The sequence below is a fragment of the Nuphar pumila genome, chromosome 6, assembly GCF_984573655.1.
Source record: "Nuphar pumila chromosome 6, dmNupPumi1.hap1.1, whole genome shotgun sequence".
Lineage (NCBI taxonomy): Eukaryota > Viridiplantae > Streptophyta > Magnoliopsida > Nymphaeales > Nymphaeaceae > Nuphar > Nuphar pumila.
In genome coordinates, this window is record NC_143254.1 from 17,676,490 (window position 1) to 17,704,194 (window position 27,705).

At 37.3% G+C, this 27,705-nt stretch overlaps 1 protein-coding gene across 1 annotated transcript in view; it reads left to right on the forward strand.

Annotated features, from left to right (window-relative positions):
- The first annotated feature begins 492 nt into the window (after positions 1-492).
- Positions 493-27,705, forward strand: part of LOC149834157 (pyridoxal kinase-like) — a 67,865-nt gene continuing 40,652 nt past the window's right edge. The window contains exons 1-5 of the mRNA XM_090011256.1: positions 493-600; positions 682-790; positions 9,797-9,890; positions 10,045-10,149; positions 19,564-19,647. Of these exons, the coding sequence (XP_089867382.1) occupies positions 533-600; positions 682-790; positions 9,797-9,890; positions 10,045-10,149; positions 19,564-19,647 (460 nt within the window). The 5' untranslated portion in view covers positions 493-532. The remainder of the gene's footprint in view (positions 601-681; positions 791-9,796; positions 9,891-10,044; positions 10,150-19,563; positions 19,648-27,705) is intronic.

Sequence of the window (27,705 nt, forward strand, 5' to 3'; positions counted from 1 at the left end):
AAAATATTTTTTCATATTTGAATCCAATTCAAAATTGATATTCAGGGTTAAAATCTATAATAAACATGTTAAAACACTCACATGATGGCAGATCGAGTCTTACAATTCAAAACAAAGTTATCTGACTCATTATCTATATGTGTCGTTCCCACAATCTAAATCAAACAACGGATGCAAAAAGCACAATTTTTTGTCCAATCAAAACTAACACGGAATAAATGTAGTAAAGTTGTTACAAAATACGTGTAATATATGTTTTGTTCGGTCTTCCATCGATGGGGTCACTGACACCCAAGCCCTTAGCAAGCCCACCAGTTAAAAGGCGCCCTGGGTACTCTTAGTCTTGACATGAGATACCCAAGGACTATGAATAGATGTCTGAGCCCAGATTGATGAAAATGTCGGTTTTTTTGAAGAAAAAGGAAGCTGCACGTATTGGTTGATACTTCAACTGCAGCCCGTCGGACAGACAACAAGAGCGAGAGCGAGAGAGAGAGAGAGAGAGAGAGAGAGAGAGAGAGAGGGGGTCTTTATGTGCGCGAGTGCTTTGACAATTGGGGCAAGGCGGCCGTCTTTGGTACGGGCGACTTTCCATTTCCGGTACTTTCTCTCTCCCTCTGTCTCCCTGGTGCGCAATTTGTTTGATCGACAGCTAGCATCGCTGTTTGGGATATCGAGCAGGAACAAGAGGATAAGAACTTCCAGCTGTATGGCGCCGCCGCCGATCCTATCGCTAGCTCTCCCGTCGGAAACGGGCCGCATTCTCAGCATCCAATCTCACACCGTCCAGGTCTCTCTCTCTATCTCTCTGTGTGTGTAGCACTGGCTGCTCTTTATTTCTTTCTTTTCTGTCTTTTGTTATAAGTCCTCCAATGCTGAAATGTTGGATGTGAAGTTCTTTGTTTTTCCTCTTTATTGTTTAGATCTTTTGGGGTTCTTTTGAGAATGTTGAGGAATGCGTATGGGGCACTCCTGGTAGTTGTTTACTTATTTGCTTCGCATCTGATGACCTGTATATTGGAAGAAAATGGTCTTGATGATGAGGCTGGTTTCTTTAAACTCGTCGAAAGGACTTGGCTTGCTCCAATAGATTTCCGGCGCCGGCCGATTCTGTTGGTAGTTGATATGATATATCGTTGTCAGTGGTGATTTTGATTTTTTTTTTCGGAAGTACACCCAGCTTCGACCGTGGATACTCATAAACATATCTTCGACTTGGGCTGTCATGTGGAGCCCCGTGGGATTGTTATTATCGGAGATATGGAACAATAAATACGATGTTTCCTCCTCCTGACATTGTCATTGTAAGCAATAACAATGAATACTTCGAAAAGAGAAAGAAAAAGTATTGCCTTTTTCTATGAGAGTTGTGCTTAGCAATCATTTCTCCTTTCTTTTTATTCTCCAACTTTTGTTTTGCTCCCTACTGCCTAGCAATAGTTATATACTATATGTGCACATTATAAAGGAAATGTGAATTGTACTTTTATCTTTTCATTACTTTTCTACCATGAAATCCACTTTCAGTGACTGACACACATGAAAAATCCATGATTGTGGTCTAGGTAGGATGTGGGCATAGGCATAAATCGTTGAGAAGATACTTCTAATTTCCAAATTGGATTATTTAGGCGCCTAACTAATATAGTAAAAGACCCTATGGTGATTAAGCTGCGTAAAGTCAAGCCCTTAAACCGCTAGGATTCTAACAATTCACCTTGCGGCTGACATCCTCAATGGCCAATTCTAGGATGGCTCTTAATCTTGCTTTAACTCCAGTTAACCTTTTTCATCTTTGGGGCCTCTCACTCTGGTCTGGACTCTTGATTGCGCTTTTCCTAGATGGCACCTCCCGAGAATCAAACTTGATGCATGGTGGTTGCTTTTATACAAAATGTTAGGTGTCTAACTGATACATTGAAAGCCCTTAGAGTGGTTAACCATCAGGATCCTAACATCATACTGAAGTTAGTGAAAAGATATTTTATCTCCAAATCCATGCAGAGGCTTGTGATCACCTGGGCTGTTTCTTCCCATCCCAGATCTGAATTCCTTTTGTAAGAAGTAATCATTTAACTCCTAGACAGTGACCGACACTCAAATATTGACATTTCCTTTTGAAATACTCGAACCCATCACTTTAGTGGAAAAATCCTTTTCTTTTCTTTGTTTTTCTTAACTTGTTTCAGAGTGATGTTTGGAATTAATTGGTTTATCATTACTTCATTATGTTCAGCACACTGTCTTGCATACTTCTGCCTGCAAAAAGAGATTTCATCAAAAGCATCTTTCGCATTATGTGCTTATGATTTAGTCACCCCTGCTTCGCTTTCTTCTGATTTTTGTCCTCGTGCTTCTCTAAAACGTAGCAGTAAAGTTTGTGATCCAATGGGTTTTTTCAATGGGACTAAACCACTTTGATCCTCTCAATTCTTTTTCTTGTTGCTACCATTCTATTCTGTCTTATGCATCAGGAACATTTGGTTTCAGTTTATATATAGAGGAACAAAATCGCAAAAAGCCATTAAAGCGATTCAAATGGACAGATTTTCAGCAATTTGAGGCACATGCACCTTCCAAATAATGCAAAGTTAAGAATTTGGCGTAAACTCTTTTTGACAGGAGGAATACTGATCCTTTCTAAAGAAGAGATTACATTAATTAATCATGTCATAATTGGAGAATTTAACAATTTGAAAGAAATGTCGAAAACTTAATGTCATGTCAAACCTGGCATTGACATCCTTTGTATTGTTTCCTGAAACTTATTTTCTCAAAATACGGATGTCAAACTCGTTATGGTATTCGCCTATGGTTAGACTTCTGTTTTATTACATGTTTTGACCCATTCAAGTGGCCATGAGATGCATGTTTTGAATTTTTGAGAATTTAAAAATGCTTCTCTGCTATATTACCTTAACACTTCTGGAGGGCCAACGTGTCAGTGTCCGACACTTGGACACTGACACCAAGACTCCTAGACACTTCATTTTTTTCATAGAAGTGTAAAAAAAAATTGGACACCTTGTGTTGCATGTCCGATACTTTTGAGTGTCTTAGACATGCAGTGTCTGATGATAGACACTTTGTGTCAACTTTGTTTAAACCTTTTTTCCTTTATATATTTTATTGGGTCCCAACTCCACGAAAATGAGTCTGCATGCTCCTTGCTATATAGAAAGGGCTCAACCCCCTCTCTCTCTCTCTTAGATAATGAAGGTGTTAAGCTAGCCAATAAAAGACTCTCTCACTGTTACTGCAGTCATGCTCACTTAGTCTCATTTAAGAATTAAATCTCTTTTTTCTTTAACAGTTTCTATATATGATAAATTGTGCGATGCCACATACAGACAAGAGAACCGAACACATCTCTTTTTTTGAAATAGTTCTTTTATTTTTTATTTAATTACTCTTTCTCCCCATATATATATACACTTCGACTTTGACACTTGTGTAAGTGTCCAAGTATGGTTTGGTTTGGCTATTCATCTCTATCAAATAGGTTAGCCTGCACGCTTATCCTAGGCTTCAAGTAACCCTCCTCTAGCCTCCACTGGACAATCATTGATGTTCATCCCTCTGATCGTCCTTGTGATGGTTCCTTTAGATCGAATATTCCCACCTAGTATGCAATTGTTGATCTATCGTCATGTCAGGGCGACTGTAGGGCCGTTTCTAACACTGTTGTACAAGTAGCTGTATCAAACGTTCAGATGAGTGCCCATCCTACTTATTAGCCAATAGGATGGAAAGATATGATGCATCGAGGATACCTAATTCTACGTTCAACGTGCTCGTCCAAGGAGGAAGCCCATCCCATCTATAACGCCCCAAAATTTCAAACTTGCAAACCTTTCAGAAAACATGCAAAAGACTAGAAAAAAATCTCTTTCCTTTCAGAGTTTATTTATGTAATCAGCGGAAAACAATTCTTTTATTGAATTTAGAAAGGTAAGTTGACAACTTTGGGCACGTTAGCTAAAAGAACCAAAACTCAGTACACATGATACTTGCAAAACATTTGGAAAAGCCACCTTCATTTAAAGAAGTTCCCAAATAGTACAAAATTCGGATATCCAAAGGAAAATCTGTGACAAAACCCAAAAACGTCCAGGACGCGAGCTAAGAGCAGGAAAAGAAAATTCTTGAGGCCATCTTGCCATCGTCCGTGGTGTACCTAATCGTTCCATATAATGATTTAGTTTCGTGAAAAACTAGTAGGTGCACAAGAGAGGCTCCAGGAAACTGAATTAAGAGCATTTAATTCAGCATGCTAAGCAGTTTAAAACAGATAAACACTTAAACATGTAAGCAGTTCAAAACTCGATTGAACAAAACATATGCATGATTAAACTTTTGTCTTCGCAGAAAAGTATAAGAATGCTATCTTCTACTTGATTCGACACGGATGAAGAGACACAATGAGACATTGCTCTAGCTTGTTTTTGTTTCTTGAACGGGGTCTCTGCATTTAATTATTATTAGGTCATCGTTTGTCGATCTCACTATTTTTAACAAACTCTTTGTCGTGAACAACCTTAATTTATTCCCATCTCTTAAGGTCTTACGCGACCAACTGTCACCTGTTATGACTCACTTAAGGTGTCATACTTTCTCAGAAAAACCCACCCTTTCATAGAAGGTCCAAAATATGATCTAAAATCAATAAAGATCTGATTCTCACATCTGGGTTGAGCATATAATCATGCTAAAATAGAAAGCCAAATCTATAGATTCATAACTGGCTATTCTGATCAATTTCAGAAGATCATCACAACCTACCATAACTTTTTATGGTAATCAAAATTCACAAGTTCCACGTCAGATCGCCTGGTCTGGGAAATGTACGACCTCATAAGGAATTACCACCCTAGATGATATACCTGGTCTTAGACCATACACTTCTTCACAGGAGTTTGCCGTTTTTGCGGCTACCCACTCTTGGACAGTGTACATCTTCACAGAGAATCTACCACTCTAGCCGATTACCAGATCTTGATCATACATACCCTCACAGAGAATCCTTTGGGAACCCGGTCCTCAACAAATGCCATATTCAATAAAAATTATTGTGATACATGCATCAACATAAATGACCGCTCTCAGGGTCGATAGCCACTATTATAATTAACAAGATCAACGTCGAATCACCTGGTCTGGGAAATGTACAACCTCATAAGAAATTACTACCCTAGATGGTATACCTGGTCTTAGACCATACACTTCCTCACAGGAGTTTGCCGTCTTTGCGGCTACTCGCTCTTGTACAGTGTACATCCTCACAGAGAATCTACCACTCTAGCCGGGTCACCTGATCTTGATCATTGCATCATCATATGCATTCACAATTCTTATCTCAAAGCACATCGTATTCGACCTTTCTAGCGTGTAACTCATACACATATCTTCAAGACATTTTAATCAAATATTCATGATACTTATCAATCATGTTATACATGTATGATATATTCACACAAACAATCATAATGCAATCTTCTGCAATACAACTATGTAGGCGTGACATGTCATTTACCTACATAAGCATCATAATCATAAGAATCTCGGAAACACCAAAGTCATATGTAATTTTATCGATAAGCTTTTACTTGACAAAAAATACGTACCCAAAACACACGAAAGTCTTATGACCCATCAACCAGTGTAAACAAACTTATGTTTCGATATTACTGGCTTGCAGGTACGCGCAGACAAATCGTAGAAACAACTGAGATTAGTTCAGGCGTCTGTTATTCTATATATTTTCAATAACCCGAATAGCTAGTTGAGTCCGCTCCTAAGGGGACGGCTTTAACCGAGAGAGGATTCCTCAAAGGCAGGTACTTGGCAACAAATGCATCCAACTTTTGCAGAAGTCCATGGATCTACCACCTAGGATAATGTCTGGTAGTCCCTTCCCCTAACTCCAATGACTGGGGAGGCCGGATCTTTGCCTGTGGGGTGGTTATTAACAACCTGTCCATTGGAGTGTGTACTGCTCTGTCCTCTCCCTTGACAGACTATAAGAAGCGAATGAGTGCGTCAAGGGTAAATTAATTGACGACTCATTCTATATGCTCTAGTCTTTTGACCAAATGGGCATCTTACCTGTGAAGGCGATCCTATTTTTATGTGTTTACAACATTGTGCATTTAACACTGTTCGAGGTCGCACGACTGTCTCATCCGATCATCGCAGTACTAGCGTGTAGTGCATGACTACAAGTACTCTAGGATGAAAGGGGTATAGTTCTTTAATAGGAGCCTCAACAAAAGTGTTTCACAAAGATGTAATGTTTCTCAAACTTTACTTTTGACATTATTTATCTTTTAAAACAGCCAACAACTTGTGCCAACATTTGACATGCGATTTTCTAGAATCGCATATGCTATCGTGGTATCTACATGCCTCGCATGACTTGATACCGGCCTCGATGAACGAGATACGTGTTTCTCAACAGAACCCCCGCTAAGAAGTTCGCTCAAGCCCCAATTTGGGGTTACCCGAGATATGTCGGATAGACGAACAAAACCAGCCAATCACATCCTTCCAAATACTTCGATTTGGGCAATCTTTGATGCTTTTTTACAGCTCTCTAAATTCTCAATTCTACTTTGCAGGACCGCTCACTTGAAAAGCCAAGATCCCTGCTAGGGATCTTTGTATCGTTAAGCCCCCGACTCAACTTTAAATGCAAGAGGAAGAGCGATAAATGCCCCTTGCATCCTCCACAAGGATGCCTTTATAACACATGTAATGAGCGAAAACCTGAGCATCACCTGCAATGGCAAGGCAGTAACGAGATATTTGCAAAAGTAAGAGCCTGGGCACAAAGCGTGACGGCAAAGGAAAGACATGACAGAAAGTAAAGGACAAGGATCGTGAAACTGTAATGAGATATTGCGGAAATATAAAGAGTACATACAAGCACTTACAACAATGAATAAAAGAGACAATATCACAAGTCCACAAAGGGACAATACAAGCACAAGCCTTTAAGAAGGCAACAATATAAAAAGCCTCTTATTGAGAAGAGAGAAAGCTCTCAAGAATAAGAAATATACAAGGGGTTCACCCCTATTTATACAAGAGGGAGAGGAGCAAAGGGATGGCCAAAAGGCCTCAAAAGGAGAGCCAAAAGGGGGCTCCCATAGAGTCGTTGGGAGCCCCCAACGGTCACATTTGTGACCGTTGGGGGCTCCAACGACTCTAAGGTTGGAGCCCCTTTTAACCCTCAAAAGAAATAAAAAAAGAAATAAAAAAATAAGAAAATAAAATTACATTTTATCAAAAAACGAAAATAGTTGTTTTCTAAAACAACTATGTGAAATTACAAAAATACCCCTATCAGGTATTGATGTAATATATATATATATGTATATATATATATATATATATATATATATATATATATATATATATTAGATACATTTTAACAGAAACCGCGTCCTTAAGTTAAATGTGTACTCATATAAATATATATATGCATATATATTTATTTAATTGTCCTTTTTAGTTAATTGAACTCAATTCAATTGTCTAAGTCCTCTGTGCAATCTTCCCCTACCTTGGGGAGTTGCGAGATTGCTGGCGTCTGCGGGTGTAAGCAATGGACGGCTCGGGTCACGGGGCGCGAGTGGGATCCATCGTACAAGCTGCAAAAGCGAGACGTCAACATGCTATCTCAATCAGAAAGGTAGAGAGGATATGGGCATTGCCGCTGTCCTGACGTGAAAGAAGCAGAGGCAGGGGCAACGTGCCCCGGTGAACCTTCTTTACGTGCAAGAAACAGGGGCAGGGGCTTCGCCCTTGCCTGTCTGAAAGTACAGAGGCAGGGAGCTTCGCTCCTGCCTGCCGAAAACTGGCGATGGCAGGGGCGATACCCCTGCCCTAAAGAAGAGGGTGCAGGGAGGGGGCTCAGTCTCTCCCCTACCCAAACCAAGGGAGGAAAGGGGTCTTGGCCCCTCCCCAGCGAAATAGGGAAGCAGGGAGGGAGACGACCCCTACCCTGCGTAATAAACAAGCATCGACCCCTCCTCCTTTATAGCTCGAAGGCAGGGAGGGCTCGAGCCTCTCCCCAAAACAAACAGAGGCAGGGAGGGCTTGAACCCTCTCCTACACAATAAAAAAGGAGATAGGGAGGGCTCGACCCTCCCTATGAAAAAGAAGAGACAGGGAGGGGTCTCGACCCTCCCTGGTGAAAACAAAAGGGCGGGCAGGGGCCTCAAAACCCCCTGCCAAGACCCTTCTCACAGGCGGCAGGGGTTTTACCCCTGCCGACCTATTCCCTACCATCAAAGGGAGCAGGGAGGAGGCTGTGCCCCTCCCCTACTAAAGGTGGTGCAGGGAGGGGGGTTCAACCCCTCCCTTGGCCACAGGGAGCACAGGCAGGGCTCGACCCCTCCCTTGCCAGAAGGAAAGGGAGGGGGCTCGACCCCTCCCCCGCCATCAAAGGGAGCAGGGAGGGGGCTCGACCCCTCCCCTGCCGACTCAACGAGAAAGAAAGGGAAGAAGACAAGAGAAGAAGACGGTGCGTACCTTGAGGTTGCTGGAAGAAGCTCACCAGAGAGGAGCTTGCCGGAGGGAGGGTTGCCGGCGTGCGAGTGTTGCCGGTGGCCGCTACTCGGCAGACGCGAGGAGAGTGGGTCGGGGGAGAAAGAAGAGGAGACAGAGAGGTTAGGGTTACCTGGGGCTGCCGGAGGAGGTCGCCGGTGGCGGTGAGGTTGCCGACGCGAAGTGAAAGGGGAGAGGGAGTACAGAGAGGAACGAGAGAGCGAGAGGGGAAAGGGGGTTTCTATTTGAAACCCCTCCCCTGCCTCGCTGTCTTTAGAAGGCGCGAGGGAGGCGGTGGCCTCAGGTTGGGTCCGGGTCTGGATCCGACCCGAATCCAAGTTTTTTTTTCCGGGTTTTACACCACCAACTTGAATTACCTATGTTATAGTCTGCCTTTTGTGAATAAAACGGATGAAAGAGCTCAACAAACATGACCTGTAGTCAAGAGGAAGAAAATGTGAATATCGTAGTTGCTCATGAGAGATTTCTACAACTCAAAATGAGCCTTTCTTTCTTGTTTCTTAAAAGGCTTTTTTTGATGGAATGGAGAGCAAAAACAATTCAAACCTACCCTAGCAGTGAGTTCCGCTGAGCCTATACATGTGTTGCCTAGAATAGAAAAGCAGCGGGCATATCCTAGCCGTGAGTGACACCATTGTTGCGAGTGGCACCTACCCTTTCTCCACTGTGAGTTTCACCTATGCTCGACAACTGAAACATTAACTAGAATGCTTGTTTGGTAGTTGTTTCATGGTAATTTTGACTATATGATGGTGTTGCCATGGTTTTCTATTTTATAAAACTGTTTAGCACATTGGAAATGTTATTCAATTTGAGCCAATTATAGGATGCCAAGAGCACTGAAGAATGCAAGAAGCTCCAGGTATCTAAATCACATATTTGACTTATTGATTCAGGAAATTGTGGTCCCCATAACTGCCTGGGCGAAGTAGACAAATACACATGCACACATATAAAATTAGACAAGTAGTTCTCATGTTGATTGATATGTTTAACCATTGATTCTGAAAATTTATTTGGATCCCCTCTCTGATGTTTTTCATATGCAAACATGTGATTTTTTCACCATTTTTGCAACTTGTTAATAACTGACTAGTTGGCATAGTCAACAGACTAGTCATGTGTCATCGCGTCGTCCTACAAATATCTGGTATTATATTTTCAATATCTGGCATTCATACTTATAATCATGGAAATTGTTCTGCTTTTGCACTATCATTGTCAGGGCTATGTTGGGAACAAGTCAGCAGTCTTTCCTCTTCAGCTTCTTGGCTTTGATGTGGATCCAATCAATTCAGTACAGTTCTCCAACCACACAGGCAAGCTGCTCTATATAACTTCCTTCAAACAGTCTCAGGACTCATGGACCTGATATACGGTGCGAACTTATATCTATATTCCTGTATAAGCTCGCAATAGATCCTGCTGTGAGCTTTCAGGCTTGATGGTATCTGATCAATCAAGGTGGTGCAGGATACCCTACATTTAGAGGTCAAGTACTTGATGGCCAACAACTATGGGATATTATTGAGGGCCTCTCAGCAAACAATTTACTATTTTACACCCATTTATTAACAGGTCAGCAATGTATTTTTTTTGGGACATGGTGTTGATTGTGTCCAACTTGGGTTTGACTTTGCCTATGAAGTGTTTTGGTGTGTCTGGTTTTGTGTCATGTTGACATGCACACAGGCTAAGTGTTTGTGTTGACATCTATGTCACAAGAACACAGATATGGGAAAAGAATACGATGAGTATACACTTTGTATGACACGACAATTCTCAAAAATTAGGACATGGGGATACATCCAATAGTTATGGAAACCTCGATTCTTTGGGAATCCTGATTACCGATCAATTCTTAGTCGTAGAAATCTCAATTCTTTGGGAATCCTGATTACCAATCATGGGAATTCCAATTCTTAGTCGTAGAAATCTCGATTCCAAGTCGTGACACTATTTGGTTGTAAGTTTCTTTTGTGAATTTTGAGATATAAATATATTTTGCTATTGCTTCATAGCTTTGCCTTTTAAATGAAAAAACAATGATTTTCCTAGATTTGTAATATTTGTGATAAAATATGCATAAATTACTGTACAAACTCTTTATTATTTGAATGTATAGTGTCTAACATAAGCTTATTAGGATGCTGCCTTTTGAATATTTTGTGCTTTTGTTGAATGTCTGTTTGTGTGTAATTCTCTTAACTAAGTGATCTAGAGATCTTATAATAGAATGATATAGTCCCTGATGGTAGCGCTGGCAAACAAGGTGTGTGAGCCGAGCTTGAACTGTTCAAGCTTGGCTCATCCTTGTGGCAAGCTAAGCTGAGTTTGGGCTCATAATGAGCCCGAGTTAAATGAGATGAGTTCGAGCTGGCTTGTTTATAGAAAAGATACATTAGTTTGGTGATGGAAGAAATATGATTACAGAAAACATCTAAAATATATGTAAAATATATTTTTTAATACCCAATTAGCTTATGCGAGTTGAGCCGAGCCAAGTACTTATTGTTCATAGTCAGCTTGCCAATCCTATTTTACGGGTTCGAATGAGCTCTTTATGAGCCGAGTCATCAGTGGCTTGGCTCGTTTCCTAGCCCTACCTGACGGTGATCTTCCTTCCTTCAAAGTTTTCTTCTTTTCTCCATCAATTTATTAGTATTTCATATGGTTTCACATATAGCTTCGTAAATGATTCCTCATATTGCTTCCTGCTTTCCAAATCCTCTAAGAAAATCTAAAATGTATGCTTCCATATTCTGTTTCCTGTGTTGCTTCTTGTTTCCATTTCTTGTCTTGGCAACTATCAAACAGTGATACACACATTTTATATGTGTGTGTTTGTGTGTCTGTGTTGTGATCAACGCAAAATTTTTCCTCTTTATTTTTCTCTTTTCCCTTCTCTTTGCCTTTCTAGCCTCTATTCCCTTTTTGAAGGGGAATAACAGATAGAAAAGAAGAGAGAAAAGAAAAGAAAGAAAAGAGAGGAACTCTTTTGCGAAGGTCTCACTTGACCTTAATTTTGAAAAGATTTAAAAGATTACTCGCCTCCGTTTTGAAATATTTGCGGGAAAAAGGGAGAGACGGGATTCGCTTCCTGACGCCTTTACTAGAGGTAATCGAACCAAAGATCGAATTTATGCCTTTTGCTTTGCCTTAATATTGTCTAAGAATTTATTCTAAGTCTAGAATGCACAAAGAATCATGCTTGTGTAAATGCAAATGCAGAAATGTATGCTTTTTGAGAAGAATGATTTAGAAATTTTAGGATTTTTCAAATGATCTTGAAATAAATGATGAAGAAATGGTTTTTGAAAGTTGACGATGGACTTGGAGAAGTTAAATTTTCTAACTTAAGACTTAGAATAGATCTTGAGTTTTGAAATAATCAAAGATTGAGATGAACCTGAATTTTAAAGAAGGGAGTTTAGAAAATAAGAATTGAAAGTTGAATATGAATTTCAAAAGGGGAGTTTAGAATTGAAAATCAAGATGGAATTTGACAGTACAGTGAAATTCTAGATTAAAGTTTGAAGTCAGAATGAAAATTGGATGAGTTTTAAGAAATCTAGATGAGATTTAGAATTAGATTTTAGAGATCCAAGATCGATTCTGGAAATTAGAAAGAAGGATAGAGAATGAAATTTAAATTTCGAAATCAGGTGATGAGCCTGGAAATTTTAAAGTTGAATTGAACTTTGAAATTAAATTGAATTTGAACTTGAATCTGGAAATGAATTTGGATTTTTAAAGTTGAATTGAACTTTGAAATTCAATCTAGAATATTGAATTGAATGTGAATCTTAAAAATGAATTTGGAATTTCAAAGTTTGAATTGAACTTTGAAATTCAATCTAGAATCTTGAATTGAATTTGAATCCTGAAAATGAATTTGGAATTTCAAAGTTTGAATTGAACTTTGAAATTTGATTTGAGTTGGAAATTGAATTTTGAATATAGAAGTGAATTTGAAATTTCAAAGTCAAATTGGACTTTGAAATTGAAGTTTTGAATTTCGAAATGAGATAGAAAGATGAATTGAAATAAAAATTTGAAGATTGATTTGAGAAGTGAAGAAGATATTTGAAAATATATCTCGAAAATCACTTGGATTTTAAAAAAAGAAGAGTTTTGAAAATATGATGTAATTCTATCCTAAATGATGAATGAATTAAAGAATTTTGAAAATTGGATATTGAAAAACATATTTTATTCTTTTAATGAATTGAAATAAGATTGAAAAATATAATACATCTCTGACTATGGTCATAAGATGTATTATATAATAATCGTATTTAAATTCAAGTGAAGAATAAAACACATTTTTGGTGCCTTCATAGAGTTTAAAATGAAATTAACTCTCAATATATCCTGACTATGGCCATTGATATATATTTTGAGTTAATTTTAAGTTAAACGCTGATGAAGGAAGAAAATATTTAAAAATATGATGATTTTTGAAAAGAGATCCAGTGTGGATCCAATGTTATTCCATAAAAGATGAAAATCATAAGTTTTGTTCACACCCTGACTATGGCCGTTGATACAAATCGTCAACTTAGGATTTAATCACCTTTTATTAGAATGGTGCACGTGCCATTCGTGTTCCCATTCGTGAAATTTTAAAATAAAAGAGAGAAATGACATGAAACAAGCATTTCTAGAGGATACGCATGCTCATACATTCTAATCTAGTGCAAGGAATGTAAATTCTCATTATAATCCAATTATTACATCATTGAATGGATTAAAAATTCCTAAATTAAGAAGGAAAAACAAACCTTCCCACATAATTCCTGCAAAATTTGAGTTGGCACAAGGTAAAATATACATATAAAAAGGAAATATCACATTGTATTTAAAATGTGAAAATGATGGAATATTCCTACATCTACTTGATGTTAAGAAAAAAAAATTAATGTGTCATGTTGGATGAGAAAATATGTATATGGGTTTAACACTTTAAACTAATGAGGAAATAGATGATGGAATGAAGGCATTGTTAAAACAAGATATCATATAGATATAATCGAGTTAAATCATCATTTACTCAGATATCGACTAATCAAAAGCAAATATATACAGGAATTTTAAACATACCAACAAAATGCAAGTGCTGAAAATCGAGGATTTTTATGTGACAACTGAAATGTACATGTATGTTATACAAAAATTGCTTGGATATGTAAGTAAAGGAAAACAGGGAATTTATGGCAGGTGAAGATATTAGTTGTGCTGTGAAGAGTGTGTAGAAATGTATGTATGGCAGTGAGGTGTATATGTAATGGATGGTATGCAGTGAAGTTTGTAGGTGCAAAGGTGGAAGAGGTGTACAACAGATGCTGTGCAAATGTGGAGGGTGAATGGTTAAGAAGTGTAACAAGACACGGATGGTATAAGTATACTGTTTGCAGAAAATGAGAATGACACACACGTTGAAATGAGTGTGCTAATGCTGGTGTCACTGAAATCCAGTTGATATTGATTCACAAGATGATCAATCAACACATGAATCAGTAAAATGCACAGGTAAGTCAGGAAAGAAAAAAAAAATCACAGATTGGGATATGTACAGGAGATGCTGTGGAGGTGAAAGGGACTATAGGGCTGTATTGGAGAAGGTATTGAGTGAAGTTGTAACCTGTGACATGTGAATATGGGTGGCTACATGTGGAGCATGGCAGCAGATGGACATATGCAGGAAACGGGCTGGATGCTATGAGTGAAGTACAGCAAGATGCAAGGGGTAAGTGCCATAGGTGATGTTGCAATGCTGTGAAGAGATACTGTGAAATGGAACACAATGAAATAAGTGTGGTGCATAGGGCGAGTATACATACCATGGTGTGCACAGGTGGTGTTACAGGAGATAAAAAAATGTAGGTGATAGTGGACATAGGTTGTGAAGATATGACAGATGTAACTGGGAGTGGAGATAGTGTGCTGGGATGTGTAGCTGGTGCTTGATAGCCACTGTAACAAGGTGGCATTCCATAACCAGATTGGTCAGGTGCTTTGAGAGGATAACTTACTGCAGCAGATGGTGGTATGAGATGTGACTTGGTGACTGCCTGCATTAGAAAAATGCTTTGAACGTGTGTAAAAACACTGAGTTAGCAAGGAGTTTGATTTGCAGCAAAACAGGGTTGTGAATGAGAAGTGAAACTAGCAATGAATGCTATATGGATGTTGCTGTAAAGTACAGTCGTGTCGGTGCACTGGGGTTGGAGAGGCATATCTTCATATTCTTTGTTCTTCCGCCTCAACAGAGATCGGGACTTCCTGTCTCTTACCTTACTTTTAGTTGACTGTACCAAGCTTCCACTTGGAAAAAGATGACTTTGGCATGTGCTCTGAATGTACCAAGTAAGCAAACCATATGTTGCATCACACAAATCATCTTCAGATAGATCAATAATCAGAGAAAGTAAACCAATTGGCCGGACATCATTTTCACTAAATCGCCGACACATCGGAACAAGTGATGTGGTAAGGTGGGCAGATAGTGCTGATAAAACATGCACTTGCTACTGCAAACTGGACTGTAGCAGCAGGTGCATGGGGAGGTGGTAGTTGGTGTTTGTTGATAACTGACTGCAGAAGACATCCTCACGGCCCTGGGCGCAACTAATTTTCAGAGGGATCACCACACCTAAAATAACATTGATCTATCTGGAACAAGAAGAATGGGGGGTGGATCGATGATAATACTGTAATTGAAAAGCAAAAAGAAAAAAAAATATCATTAATGAAATCAATCAGAGTGTTAAAATAAAATAAAGACAGTGTAACCCAAGAACATTGAAAATATGGATTGAGCATAATAGAGAGAGTACTGGTGGAAATGGTGTTATTATGTATTCAAGAAAAAAAAAAGTGATGACAAGTTAGTGAACATTCCAATATTAACAATTGGCTGGCTATGCGACAACCTGGCTAATCCATTCACATTGGAAGACCATAATTCTCTTGATCCACTTAATGATCTTGGCTAATATCAGATGAAGTGGAAACAACGCACACCAAATCCCTTCTTATGCCACCACAGAAGCTGGCTTACAGGAGATGAGCTCATTGGATATTCCTGTTTGAGGATGGCCCAGACAGTTCTTATGAAGAATTCACTTTCTACCACAACCCCCAGCAAATCACGATAAATTTGTATAGTAACTGAACTAAAACTTGATAATGAATCAAAACAGGAATTTACAAGCAGACAATTCATACTAAATCAAATGTAGACTTTTGGAAAGGAGGGGAATCAAGTCACAACAATCAGGAAAATGCAGAAAAGGGAATCAGGGATCTTCAACGTATGCAATCTTGAATGTCTGATAATTTGAATGTATGCACAACGAACGGCTTGCAGAATCTATTTTAACACTTTACCAGGGCTTGACTTAACAGTGGGACCAATTCTGGACTATGAGATCTCTGTAACTAATGCATAACAGGAGATCCTGGAACCTTCTGCTATGGTATCGAGGCATACTGTACGATTGTCCCTCTGATTTTCCCATGGGTATGCATCCAGATTCAGACATGTACCAATTGAGGATAACCCATCAAAAAGATAATTAAGAAAAAGAAGAAAAAAAAAGGTTGTGCAGGTTATTGAGATCAGAGGACCGTGCACTTCAAGACTCGCTGGTTCTCTGATATGGCTCGTATTTGCAGAGAGTACGAGTTTATAGCATCAGGGCACCATGACTGATTTGCCATGAAGGCTGGGTGAAACGAGTGGGTTCATACCACAGTAGCGCATTAGCTTAATAAAATAAAAAAAATGTTTAAGCCACATCGTATGATGCTGCAATAAAAATGATACGATGGCACTATGAATAGGAAGATGGAGATGCAGAGGATATACCCCGAATCAAATGCAAGGGATGATGCTAGTGTTGAAATCCAAGCAAACGCAATGGCTGATTGAGATAAAACAGAAAATTAAATGTAAGCAAATGCTAAAAAAAAAAGGAAACTGAAATAAACATGGGAAATCAAAATGTGAAGGATTATACATGAACAAACAATGAAAATGAAAAACAGGAAGTCGAGTTATAAACAGACATTCAAAATCTGTGAAAACTACAGGAGTTCATAAAATAATAAAAAAAAGAGGTGTCGGAACACATGTATTCCATTGCTGTAGCACAGGGTGGGTCGATCTGCTATATGCAGGTCGACCCCACCCCTTTGCTTTATGTAAAAAAAAAGTGAGAAACTCAACATCTAAAAATGTAAAATGCGGCATTAAAAGATGGAAATTACATAGAATGGCAAAAATAATAAAGAAATGTTGGAACCGGAGGATTCCATTGATGTCGCACATATGTGGACCGATCTTGCTATGAGCAAATCGGCACCACCAGAAGTGCTTTGCGGGGATAATGAATCAAGAAAACTCAAATGAAATTAGAACATTCATAGGGAAGAGAGGCACTTACTATATTCCCCTTTGCAGGAATGACTGATCTCCTGGTTCTGCTGGGGTCCTGAAGGGGGGAGTTCCTCCTTTATTCTACCAGGGAACTTTACTCTTGAAGAAGAAAAGGAAGGGAAAAGATCAGGGGAGATGGAGAAGCGGTCTCTTCAGCAGCTCAGAGGGGAAGAGACCAGGGAAGGGGAAAAAATTGAGAAGAAGAAATTGTGGTGGGGTGAAACGCGGTCGTGAATGAGAGAGAAGAGTGCTCAGAGGGAAAAAGGGGAAAGATCGAGAAGAAGAAGAAGAAGCGCAATGGAGAGGTGAAGGCGATGCCATGGGCCTTCCCCTGTGCTCCTTCTTATAGAAGGGGAGGAAGAGTCTGGATCAGCGGATGCTTCCAGAGCAGAGAGGGCGAGAAAGAGACCTTGCATAACAGAAGGATGTTACAGGCTCTTCAAAATGGGTCCCCTAGGTTTTACAATTTTTCAAGAAGAGGACTCTTTTATAAGGTTTTTTCGGAAAAGGGTTTTTCAAAAAAGGGGTTTTAGTTAAAAAAGGGGTTTCTGAAAAGCGGGCAAACTAATTTCCCGAAATTTTGAAGGAAAGACCCGAAAATGTGAGGATTTTAACAAGCGGGACCCAAATGAGGTCTTTGAAGCATTTTTACAAAATTTTTGTTTTAAGATTTTTCTAAAATGAGGTTTTTATGAAAAATGCAGTATTTGTTTCAGAAAATGAACCTCAAAATGGATCTGGATCCAAGATTTTCAGAAAATGTTGGGTTTGGATCTCAATTTGAGATCGAATCCAAATAAAATGTTTGAGAAAATTCAAAGGATTGATTTTTTTTTATTTTTTGAAGAATAAGAGATCTGGGATCAGAATGGGATCCAGATATCTGATCTGGATAAAAAATTGGGTCAGATATGAAAATTGAGTCTGGATTCTAGTGAATTCGAGAAATAAATGGAGATTTATCAGAGATTAACCCAATTTTTTTCAGAAGATGGAGGTCAGGGGCAAAAAGAGATTTTTTTTGTTTTTTTTGTAAAATTTGGGGTGTTCACATGTGTGCATGTATGTGTGTTGATATATATAATTCTTGACCTAAAGCAATAAAATATGAACATCATTTCAAGTGCAAACTCTTGAGTACCAATTCTAAATCACTATGATTAAAAACATCAAATAATGGAACTTAGTTGTAATTGAAACATAATAGAATTGATGTCAATTGTCAAGTTTTAAAAGAAAATTAATGAGAGTGAATACAAAATAAGTAACCAAGATCATAAAAAAAAATAGATAAAGTTAATGACACTGTTTTGGCTGATTGCATCCATGAAGTGCCCTGGTGTGTCCAAGTGTCCTGTTGTGTCAACACAAGATATGCGTGCTAAGTGTCTGTGACATAGGTTGACATAGATCTAATACACTGAATTATGGCATGTGCAAACTTGATTTGTTTGTATAACTTTCAAAACGGCATGAAAGATCACGCCTTTAATATCTTTTTCTGGTTTAAGAAAATAAAACTTATATGTTTAACTTGCCTAAATATGTCTGAACATTTTAAATCTGAAATGCCTAATTACATTTCTTATTTGTTGTAGACTCTTCTTTTGGGAGGGGAGGTTTGACTAGTTAGTTGAATATGCTGATTAAGTTTCATTTATACTAAAGAATGGCCCATTCTTACGAATGGGTCACATACATGCACATAAGACACATTCGAATACAGTTATACAGACTCTTTTACTTGAAAATTATCTATATTTTAACTGATTTTTGTTAATAATTGATATGTTTTTATGTCTCCCTCCCTCTCTCTGCCCCTATTTTTTGATAATTTAATGTTAGACATATAGATAACTTTCTAAACTACCTACTTGATTATCCCCCAAAAAAACTTTCTAAACTACCTAATCTCTCATATATCCATGGGATCCTCGTATAGGTGGGCTTCCTAACCTCTCTCTCTCTGGTCCCTACATGATTTCCATTTAAGTCTTTCTCTCTCTCTCATCCCTACATGGTTTCCATTCAAGTCTCTCTCTCTCTCTTTTGTGCGTGATGGGGGCATCTTTCCCTCAATTAAAGTCTAAAACAAATTTGTAACAGGTATATCATAATACATTGCATGTCATTAAAAAAAAGATATAACTGTGTCAATATTTTACACAATGATACCCTTCATCCATCTTTAAGAAGTATTAAGATTTGTGTTTCTCAAGTATTTTTCTTGCAGCAGAACCATATTCCTTTTTGCTACATGCATGGATTCTCCTTTTTTTTTATTGAATTTTATTGATCACTATCTAATTCTTTTCCCCTCCTGCATGAAATTTCCAAGGTCTTAATGTTTACAAAACTTTGTCTGAATTTGATGGTGCGCAAACAGTGTCTTTCATACTGTTGCAGACTTTGATTTATAGCATCTCAATTACATGCTTTGATTTTTTTCTTTCTTTTAGATGAATCATTCCAGATTATAGCTTTCATCAAATGCATGCTTGGCACCATATAAATTCATTCATGTTTGCCTAATTGTCAAATGCTTGTAGGTTATATTGGATCAGCTTCCTTTCTAGACACCATACTGCAAGTTGTCAAGAGACTCCGTGACATAAATCCTAATCTTATATATGGTATTGATTCTGACATGCCTAGTGTTTCTCTTCTATCTTTTATATTTATTTGGTGCTTCATGTTAATACTAGCATATTGACACTATTTACTTATACTGGTCTTCCTATATATGTTTGTAGGCTTTTTTTTTCTTGGTGTTGTGACATGTGTTGCAATAAATATGGTGAAGAACTGAAGATGCTACCTATTTACATGTGCTTCATGCATACACGGATCCTGTTTCCATTACAATTGGATCTACATGCCACTTATACGCATGACAATAGAGTCTGCACTCTAGATTCAGGGACTTTTCTCTGAAATTTGGTCTTTCAGACATTGCAGGTGTGCAAAGGACTGGATTACATAGGAGACATTCTATGCATGCTTTTGTGAGACAAGAAAATAACATGAGATTCTAATGCTTAGGCTATGATGATTTTTCATATACCATATGGAACATATAATATATGATGATTAAGCTGAGATCAGAACATATAAAGAATTCTGCAGTAGAATATGCTGCAGATACTACAACAGCAACCGAATTAGTTTAGGTATTATAACACAATATATGTGGATAGACTGTTAGGTACTAGCTGGACAGTGCGTATTGCATGATCTATCAAGGCAGAGAATGGAAGTACGATAAAACAGAATATGTAAATCAACATGATTATTAGACTTTCTTAAACTGGTAGATTTGATGATATATACACAAACAAATATGAAAATCTGATAGGTAGTGTATGCTGTAGTTGATACTGGAGTCTGGGGTTGGTGTGTGTGTGTTCGGGGGGGGGGGGGGGAGAATCAGTTGCTCATCGAGTGTGTATTCTCAACCTTGGGATCCTGGGGACTCCAGGGGGAAGATGACTCACATGTGGATGATCCGGTTGATATGAAGGCTGACAGCAATAGTCGTTGGTTGTTTGTGTTAGTGAGGCAGTATGAAGAGATTGTTAAACCACTCTCTTGCATTTTGATGTGAGGGTTTTCAGGAGGTAGAGATTAAAAGCGTTTGGGTTTTCAGTTCATATTTCAAAGCTCTGAACAAGTTATGGCATCAGATTGAGAATATCAAATTCTTGTCTGGAAAGAATGGCTTGTTTCTTATTCACTTCAGCAATGAAGATGACTTGCAATATGTTTTAAGGAGTAGAGTTTGGAAACTGGCAGAACGAACGTTACTGTTGGTGGCCTTGAGACTTTTTTCTTGGTGTGGCTAAATATTTGGGAGGTAAACTGTTGAGATTGATGCAATTACAAGAGTTTACAAAGGATTATCATTTTTTCATATAAGCATTGAAGTTCATACTTCGTTTGTTTCGATCAGAGAGATAGAGGTTGAGATTGAAAACAATAGGAATTTTGTTCAAGCGGTGGAATATGAGTGTATGATAATGTTTTGCTCCCGTTGTGAATCTACTTATCACCAGAAAGGTGTGTGTCTAAGATGCAAAAAGAGAGGTTAAAACTTCAGAATCAAGTGGTGAGTGGAAGATGTTTAAGTCTAAGAAGGTGTGGCATAAAAAAGACTCATCGAGCAAGGAAAAGGAGGTCAGCAATAAATTGTCCATCTTGCAGCATGATGTAATGGTAGTAGAAGAGTCTCAAGAGCAAGTGTCAGGTCAGAACGGTGCAGATAGAGTGAAAAATAAAAGGACCATGGAGGCTGATGACATTTCGTTGGCTGGTCAGATGCAATCAAATATGATGGAGGAGGAGCTTAAGTCTGGACGGAATCCACCTTCTCAACCACTAGAATCCAGTCAGATGACAGATTATTATACTATGGCATCTAGCAATCGTGATAGGAAGGTGCTGGGTAAACAACATATTATTTTCAAAATTACCAATCCTGGATTGGCTATCTTGCCTAATGAGATGTTCCAAATAGCCTTGCCTTTTAAGTTTGGTGCCAACCCTCTATTGTAGGCATGATTGAACGAAGTGGCATGATGGTAGTGTAGTAGAGTTTGGATCCAACCGAGATGACAAGTAGGAAATTGTTAAAATATGTTGTTTGGATATATATATATATATACATATATATATATATATATAATTTTTTTTTGTATATGTAAACTAAAATACCCATCAAGGGTATTTCAGTCATTTCACATTATAATAGGGGTCAGTAGGGGTTGATTTTCTTTTCTTCTTTTCTTCTTTTTTCTTTTTCTATTTTATTTTTTTATTTCTTTTGTCAGGAGCAAAATAATACTATTTGCATCAAAATCTTTAACAAACAAAGCGCAAGCCTGATCTAAAGCTAATATCAATAATAACTTTTGCTAAATCTATCATATGAAGCTTTAGGTGCTTGTTTTAAACCATATAATGTCTTATTTAGGCGAAGGGTCTTTTCTTGAGGAATGCCTATACTGGAGGGTTCTTCCATGTAAACTTTCATAAGATTTTCATTTAGAAAAGCAATTTTAACATCCATTTGATATATGAACCAATTTTTAATAGAAGCAACTATAATGAGGGTTCTAACCGTGGTCATGCGAGCAACATGTACAAAGGTTTTTTCATAATCTATGTCATATTCTTGTGAATATCCTTTGACAACTAACCTAGCTTTGTATCTCTCAAGCGTCCCATCACTCTTAGTTTTTATCTTATACGCCCACCTACAATCTATGAGTTTCTTTCCCTATGAAAGATTTTGAATGAACCAAGTTTCAGCCCTTTTCAATGCTTCTAGTTCTAACCTCGTAGCTTTAACCCATTCGAAGTGTTCTTTGTCCTGAGCATAAAATGAGGGTTCTACATATGAATGAATTAGGGCTATGCATGCTTGGTATTTTCATGAAAAGAGTAATAGGATTCAAATTTTGATGGAGGTTTTGATACTCTAGAAGACTTTCTACACTGGGATTAGAAAAATTTTCAAGTGCACATGGAGGATTTTGATTTTTCCCGTCTTAGAGTATTGTATACAAGTTTGATCATCACGAGTTATGATCATGCATAATTTTATTTCATACATACACATTTTATATGCGTGATTAATTGAAAAAAGAAGATTAATTACCCGTGTTTATCGACTTTTGGCAGGGCATTGATTGGCTTTCAAAATGAGAAAAATTATGCAAAAAAATGAATCCACTTGAGTGGTTTTCGAAAAATTAATATTTTGTTTTAGCAGCCTTCTTGAAAATAGTTTTTGAAAATGGGTGTCTTTTGAATTTAGTAAAAATTATCCAAGTTTTTAGAAAATATATTTTTTTAACCCTAGGTTTAGTTATAAATAGGATTAATCAAGAAGAGGGGGGCATCTCCTCTAGGAATTCACACCAGCCCTCTTCTCTCTCTCTCTCTCAACCGCTGGTTCTCCCTCTGCTCTTCTCTCTTCTTTCTCCTATTTCTTCCTCTCTTCTTTTCCTTTCCTCGCCGGCGTCCTCTTCTCATTCATCGGAGTGTGCGTGCTACCCTGGAGAACGACCATCTCTTTTCTCAATCCCTTGTTCGGAAACAGCCTCAGCATGTGTCTTCTCCCTCGTCTCTCTCTAGTTTCACATTTAGATTAGATTTTGTTTATTTCTTCAAATGCATAAATTCTGTTTTAGCATTGCATATAGTATAGCATGATATTTTTATATTCATCGCATTTAGTTTAGAATAAAATTTAGTTTCACGCAACATATAATTAGTTAGTTTTTATTTTCTTTCGTTTCAGCTATTTTTTTAGAGGATACGCAACATTAATCCAGTCAGAGGCCATCAAACGAATCTGTGTGATCAGTGTGTTCAAGCAGACCCGTTTGGATTTGCAAAGTGCCAAAAAGCCCCAACGTGATCCAGCGTTTTCACGCATATGAGATCATTGAGCGATCAGATCTGATCTGCGTGTTGCTGCAGAACTTGACCCACTCAAGAAATAGCTTGCAGATTGGTCTGTCAGTGCAGATCCGATCTGCGCGAGCCTTCTTTTATTTTGGGTTCTGGTTAGGCAAGATTTGCCTCTGTTTTGGATTGTGTCATCACGCTGTGCAGTTTGCTAGCTTGCGGGATCTGACCAAATCAAATGTTGTTGAACTGTTAAATCCAATTTCTTTGGTCAGATTTCTACAGTTTAGTCCTTTTGATCAGCACATGCAAATCATGCAGATCAGCGTGGCCATCAGTATTAACGTGATCATCAGATCACACAATCTGATCTGTGCACACAGACCAATGTGAGCACCAAACATTGCTGGACCTGATCACGCGTTCCAGCGTGATCATCGTGATCAGCATCATCAAACCCGCATGCTCTTCTCTGCTGAATTATTTGTGTCCTCTATCTAGCCTGTACTTTAGTTTTGTTTGTTCTTTATTTCTTTAATTAGATATTGTTCACAAGTTTTATAGATTTGATTATTTTTATTTGTGAAAACTAACATTCGTTATATTGGGAAGCCTAGTGGTGCGTGCATTTTTGTTTTGCATGTGTAGTGTGTTTTGTAGGTGGATTCACGTGTGCGAATGAAGTGTCATCGCTAGGGTCGTGTCCGTGCGAAGTAAAAAAAAGCTAGTCCGTGAAAGAAGGAGCCCTACACATTTTTGCTTTTCTTTATTTTATTTTTTTAGGGCCACTGGCCATTTAATTGGGTTGTAATAATTTTTAATTTTTGCTCGACTATTGTAATAGGGTAGAACGTTTTATTTGTTCTTTTTCTTAAGGCAATAAAGATTTGTCATTGTGTGGGGTACAAAAGCTTTTAAACACGTTTTCTGTGTCCGACTCGGACTTCATCACTAGAGTGAACCGAAAATTTAAGATTTGATGCACGGTTTACATAAACGATTTTCATTGAAAAGTATCTTTTAAAAATACTTCCATGAAAAGTTGCATCAAGGCAATTCATTAAGAGATTCAATATCTCTTTATTAAATATCGTTCTCAAAATTACAATCATTAATATCTTGTTTTGAAACTAGATCAAACAAAAATAAATGCTCGGTTACTTCCTTAAGTTGATCCTTATCAAAGAAAAATTTCTTTTCCAAAAAAGTTATATTTCTTAAGATATATAATTTTCCATTTTTAGAATCATAACACCTATATCCCTTTTGGTTATTGGCATAGCCAAAGAAAGCACAAGGGATAACTTTTAGAGAAAATTTGTCATTTTTATTGGTTAAAATAAAACATTTGCAACTAAATACTCATAATTTGGAATAATCAAGAGTGAGTTTGAAAAGTTTTTCAACAAGTGAAATATTTTGTAAAGAAGAAGATAACATTTGTTTGTAAGATAAACAATAATTAAGACAACTTCTGCCCAGAAAACCTTAGGCACATGGCTAGCAATAAGCAAAGTTCTTAAAGTTTCAACAATATGCCTATGTTTTCTTTCAGCTAAACCATTTTGTTGTGATGTGCGTGGACAAAATTTTTGATGTGTGATGCCATATAAGTTGAGATAATTTTTTAATTCATTTGACAAAAATTCTCCCCTGAATTAGTACAAAATATATAAATTTCATTTTCAAACCTATTTTTAACTAATGAAATTTTTGAAAGCGAGAAAAAACTTCAGATTTATGCTTAAGGAAGTAAATCCAAGTACATCTAGTAAAGTTATCCATAAGTACAACATAATATGCATATCCATCTTTAGACAAAATTGGTATTGGTCCTCAAACATCTGAATGAACTAATTCAAGAGGTCTAGATGAAATAAAAGTTCTATCATTGAATGATAATCTTTTCATTTTTTCTAGAACACAATCTTCACAGGTGAAATCATTAATATTATAATTTTTTTTCAAACTTAGAAAATATTGGATTTTAGATACATTTGGATGTCCTAATCTTCTATGCTACAAATTTAAATCCATTCTTTGGACACTACAATAAAAAAGTATCTTTGGGTATCTCCAAAAAATCCATATAGTAGAGACCTTCTTGGTGACTTTGCCCAATCAGCTTTCCTGACTGGTGATTCTGCACCAAACATTCATTTAAAGAGAATGAGATATTACAACCATAATATTTGAGACAGGTAAAATATTTAAATTTAATTTAAGAATGTATCTAATTTTTGAAATAGAAAACATTTTAGAGTTTGAAAGATCTTTTTTAAAATTTTCTATTCCTTCGATTTCAAGAGATTCTCTTGTACCATCGGCTGTAAAAACTTTTGATATGCTTGAGTTGTTATTAACATTCAGTTGAAGAAGACGATCCTCTAAGAAGAGGTTGGAGGGCTTCAACTAATTGAGATAAGGATTTGGCTATTTCAATGGATGTGTCTTGAGAGTAGCCAACCATAGTCGTCTCCTTATTTTCTTGAGGTGTTTCAACCGTAACTGCCTTCTTTTCCATGTAGTTCTTGTCCTCCTTTCTTCTTAACTTAGGGCACATAGGTTTAATATGTCTCGATTCATGACACCAATGACAAATGACTTTTCTTTTGTCATATTCATTTTCTTGTCTCTCAAAGTGAGATGGTCTGGAAGTACGAGACTAGGAACCCGATCTTGAGACGACCAAAACTGAATCATCTTCATTCTTGAAAATACGTTTTTTTAAACAATTTTCTTCTATACTCAACTTCTCAATAGTATCTACGTTAGAAAGAACTTTTTTCCTATGAAGGAGAGCCAATTTAGTTGATTCAAATTTGTGTCTCAAGCTATTAATGAATTGATAGAAATGCTCTGCATTTATTTGTTTTTGGCGAAACTCAATATCTACGTTAGAAGGAACTTTTTTCCTATGAAGGAGAGCTAATTTAGTTGATTCAAATTTGTGTCTCAAGCTATTAATGAATTAATAGAAATGCTCCACATTTATTTGTTTTTGGCGAAACTCAATATCTTTAGGACAATGCCACTTAGGCTCTAGAAGCGCCAACTCTTCCCTTAGGGAGGATAAGTCCTTGTAATGTTCTCTAATGCTCTTATACCCTTGTATCATGTCACAAACTTTATTTTGTAGATTGCACACGTGTAATATCTTTAAAGAAATACATATTTTTAAGGTATTCCTAAGCCTTGTTAGCACGTTCGAATTTAGCAAGGCTAGAACATTTTTTAATGTCCACACTATTGATAAGCCAAGATATAATCTTGTCATGTCTCATTCTCTGCTCTTTTTACTTTTTCTTGTAAGTAGCTATAGCCTTAGTCATCTTTCCATCGAAAAGAGGCATTTCTTTCTCATTCTCCACTTTAGTAAGTTTTAATTTTGGTTCCGGATTGGATCCATCCATTAATCCCCACAACCCTTTTCTCCATATGTGGTGCTTCATAATAGAAGCTCACATAACATAGTATCATTAAGTTTGATGGGCATTATGGTGACGTGATCTTTGTTATCCATTTTTACAAGGAATAATAATGATAGAGAGAAGAAGGGAGAGAAAAAAAGAGAAGTAAAGAGTAGACAAGAAATGAAACACAAACACTCCACCACAAATTTGGAAAAGACGCACCACCAAGCAAGCACCAAAATGATCACACGAATACTTGAGAGAATACTTTCAAATGCACGACTAGGATCACATAAACTTGGATTTGAATCACCAACAAGCTTTATCACCAAGCTCTGATACCATGTAAAGAACCAAAATATCCACCAATGTCAAGTGAGCAACACAAAAGTGTTCTCTAAAGAACACAATCACATAAACCCACAAAGGGGTGCACACAAGAAAGCTCATAATATAAAAAACATTTATTTTATTAAGTATCACAAGTGTGCAAGAAGCATACTTTATAAGAGGGGAAGACCCTTATTTATATACACATGAGGGAGAGAAGAGAGGGAAAAAGAGCCAAGAGAAAGAGAGAGAGGGACCTCCCAACGGCTAGATTTCTAGCCATTTGACCTAGTCCAACAATTTGAAATCTAGCCATTGGGTCCTAGTTAACCTAGTTTTACTAGTTCCAACAAAGGAAAAATAAAGAAGAAAAGAAAAAGAAAAAAATCAAGAAAAATAAAAAATAGCAAAAATTCTAAAAAAATCATAACACATGAAACAAATCATGCAACAAATAAGTGACAATGTAAATAAAAGACAACTACATAATTTAAACACAATTTAAAACCTTAACAATATTAAATTCACATTGATCCA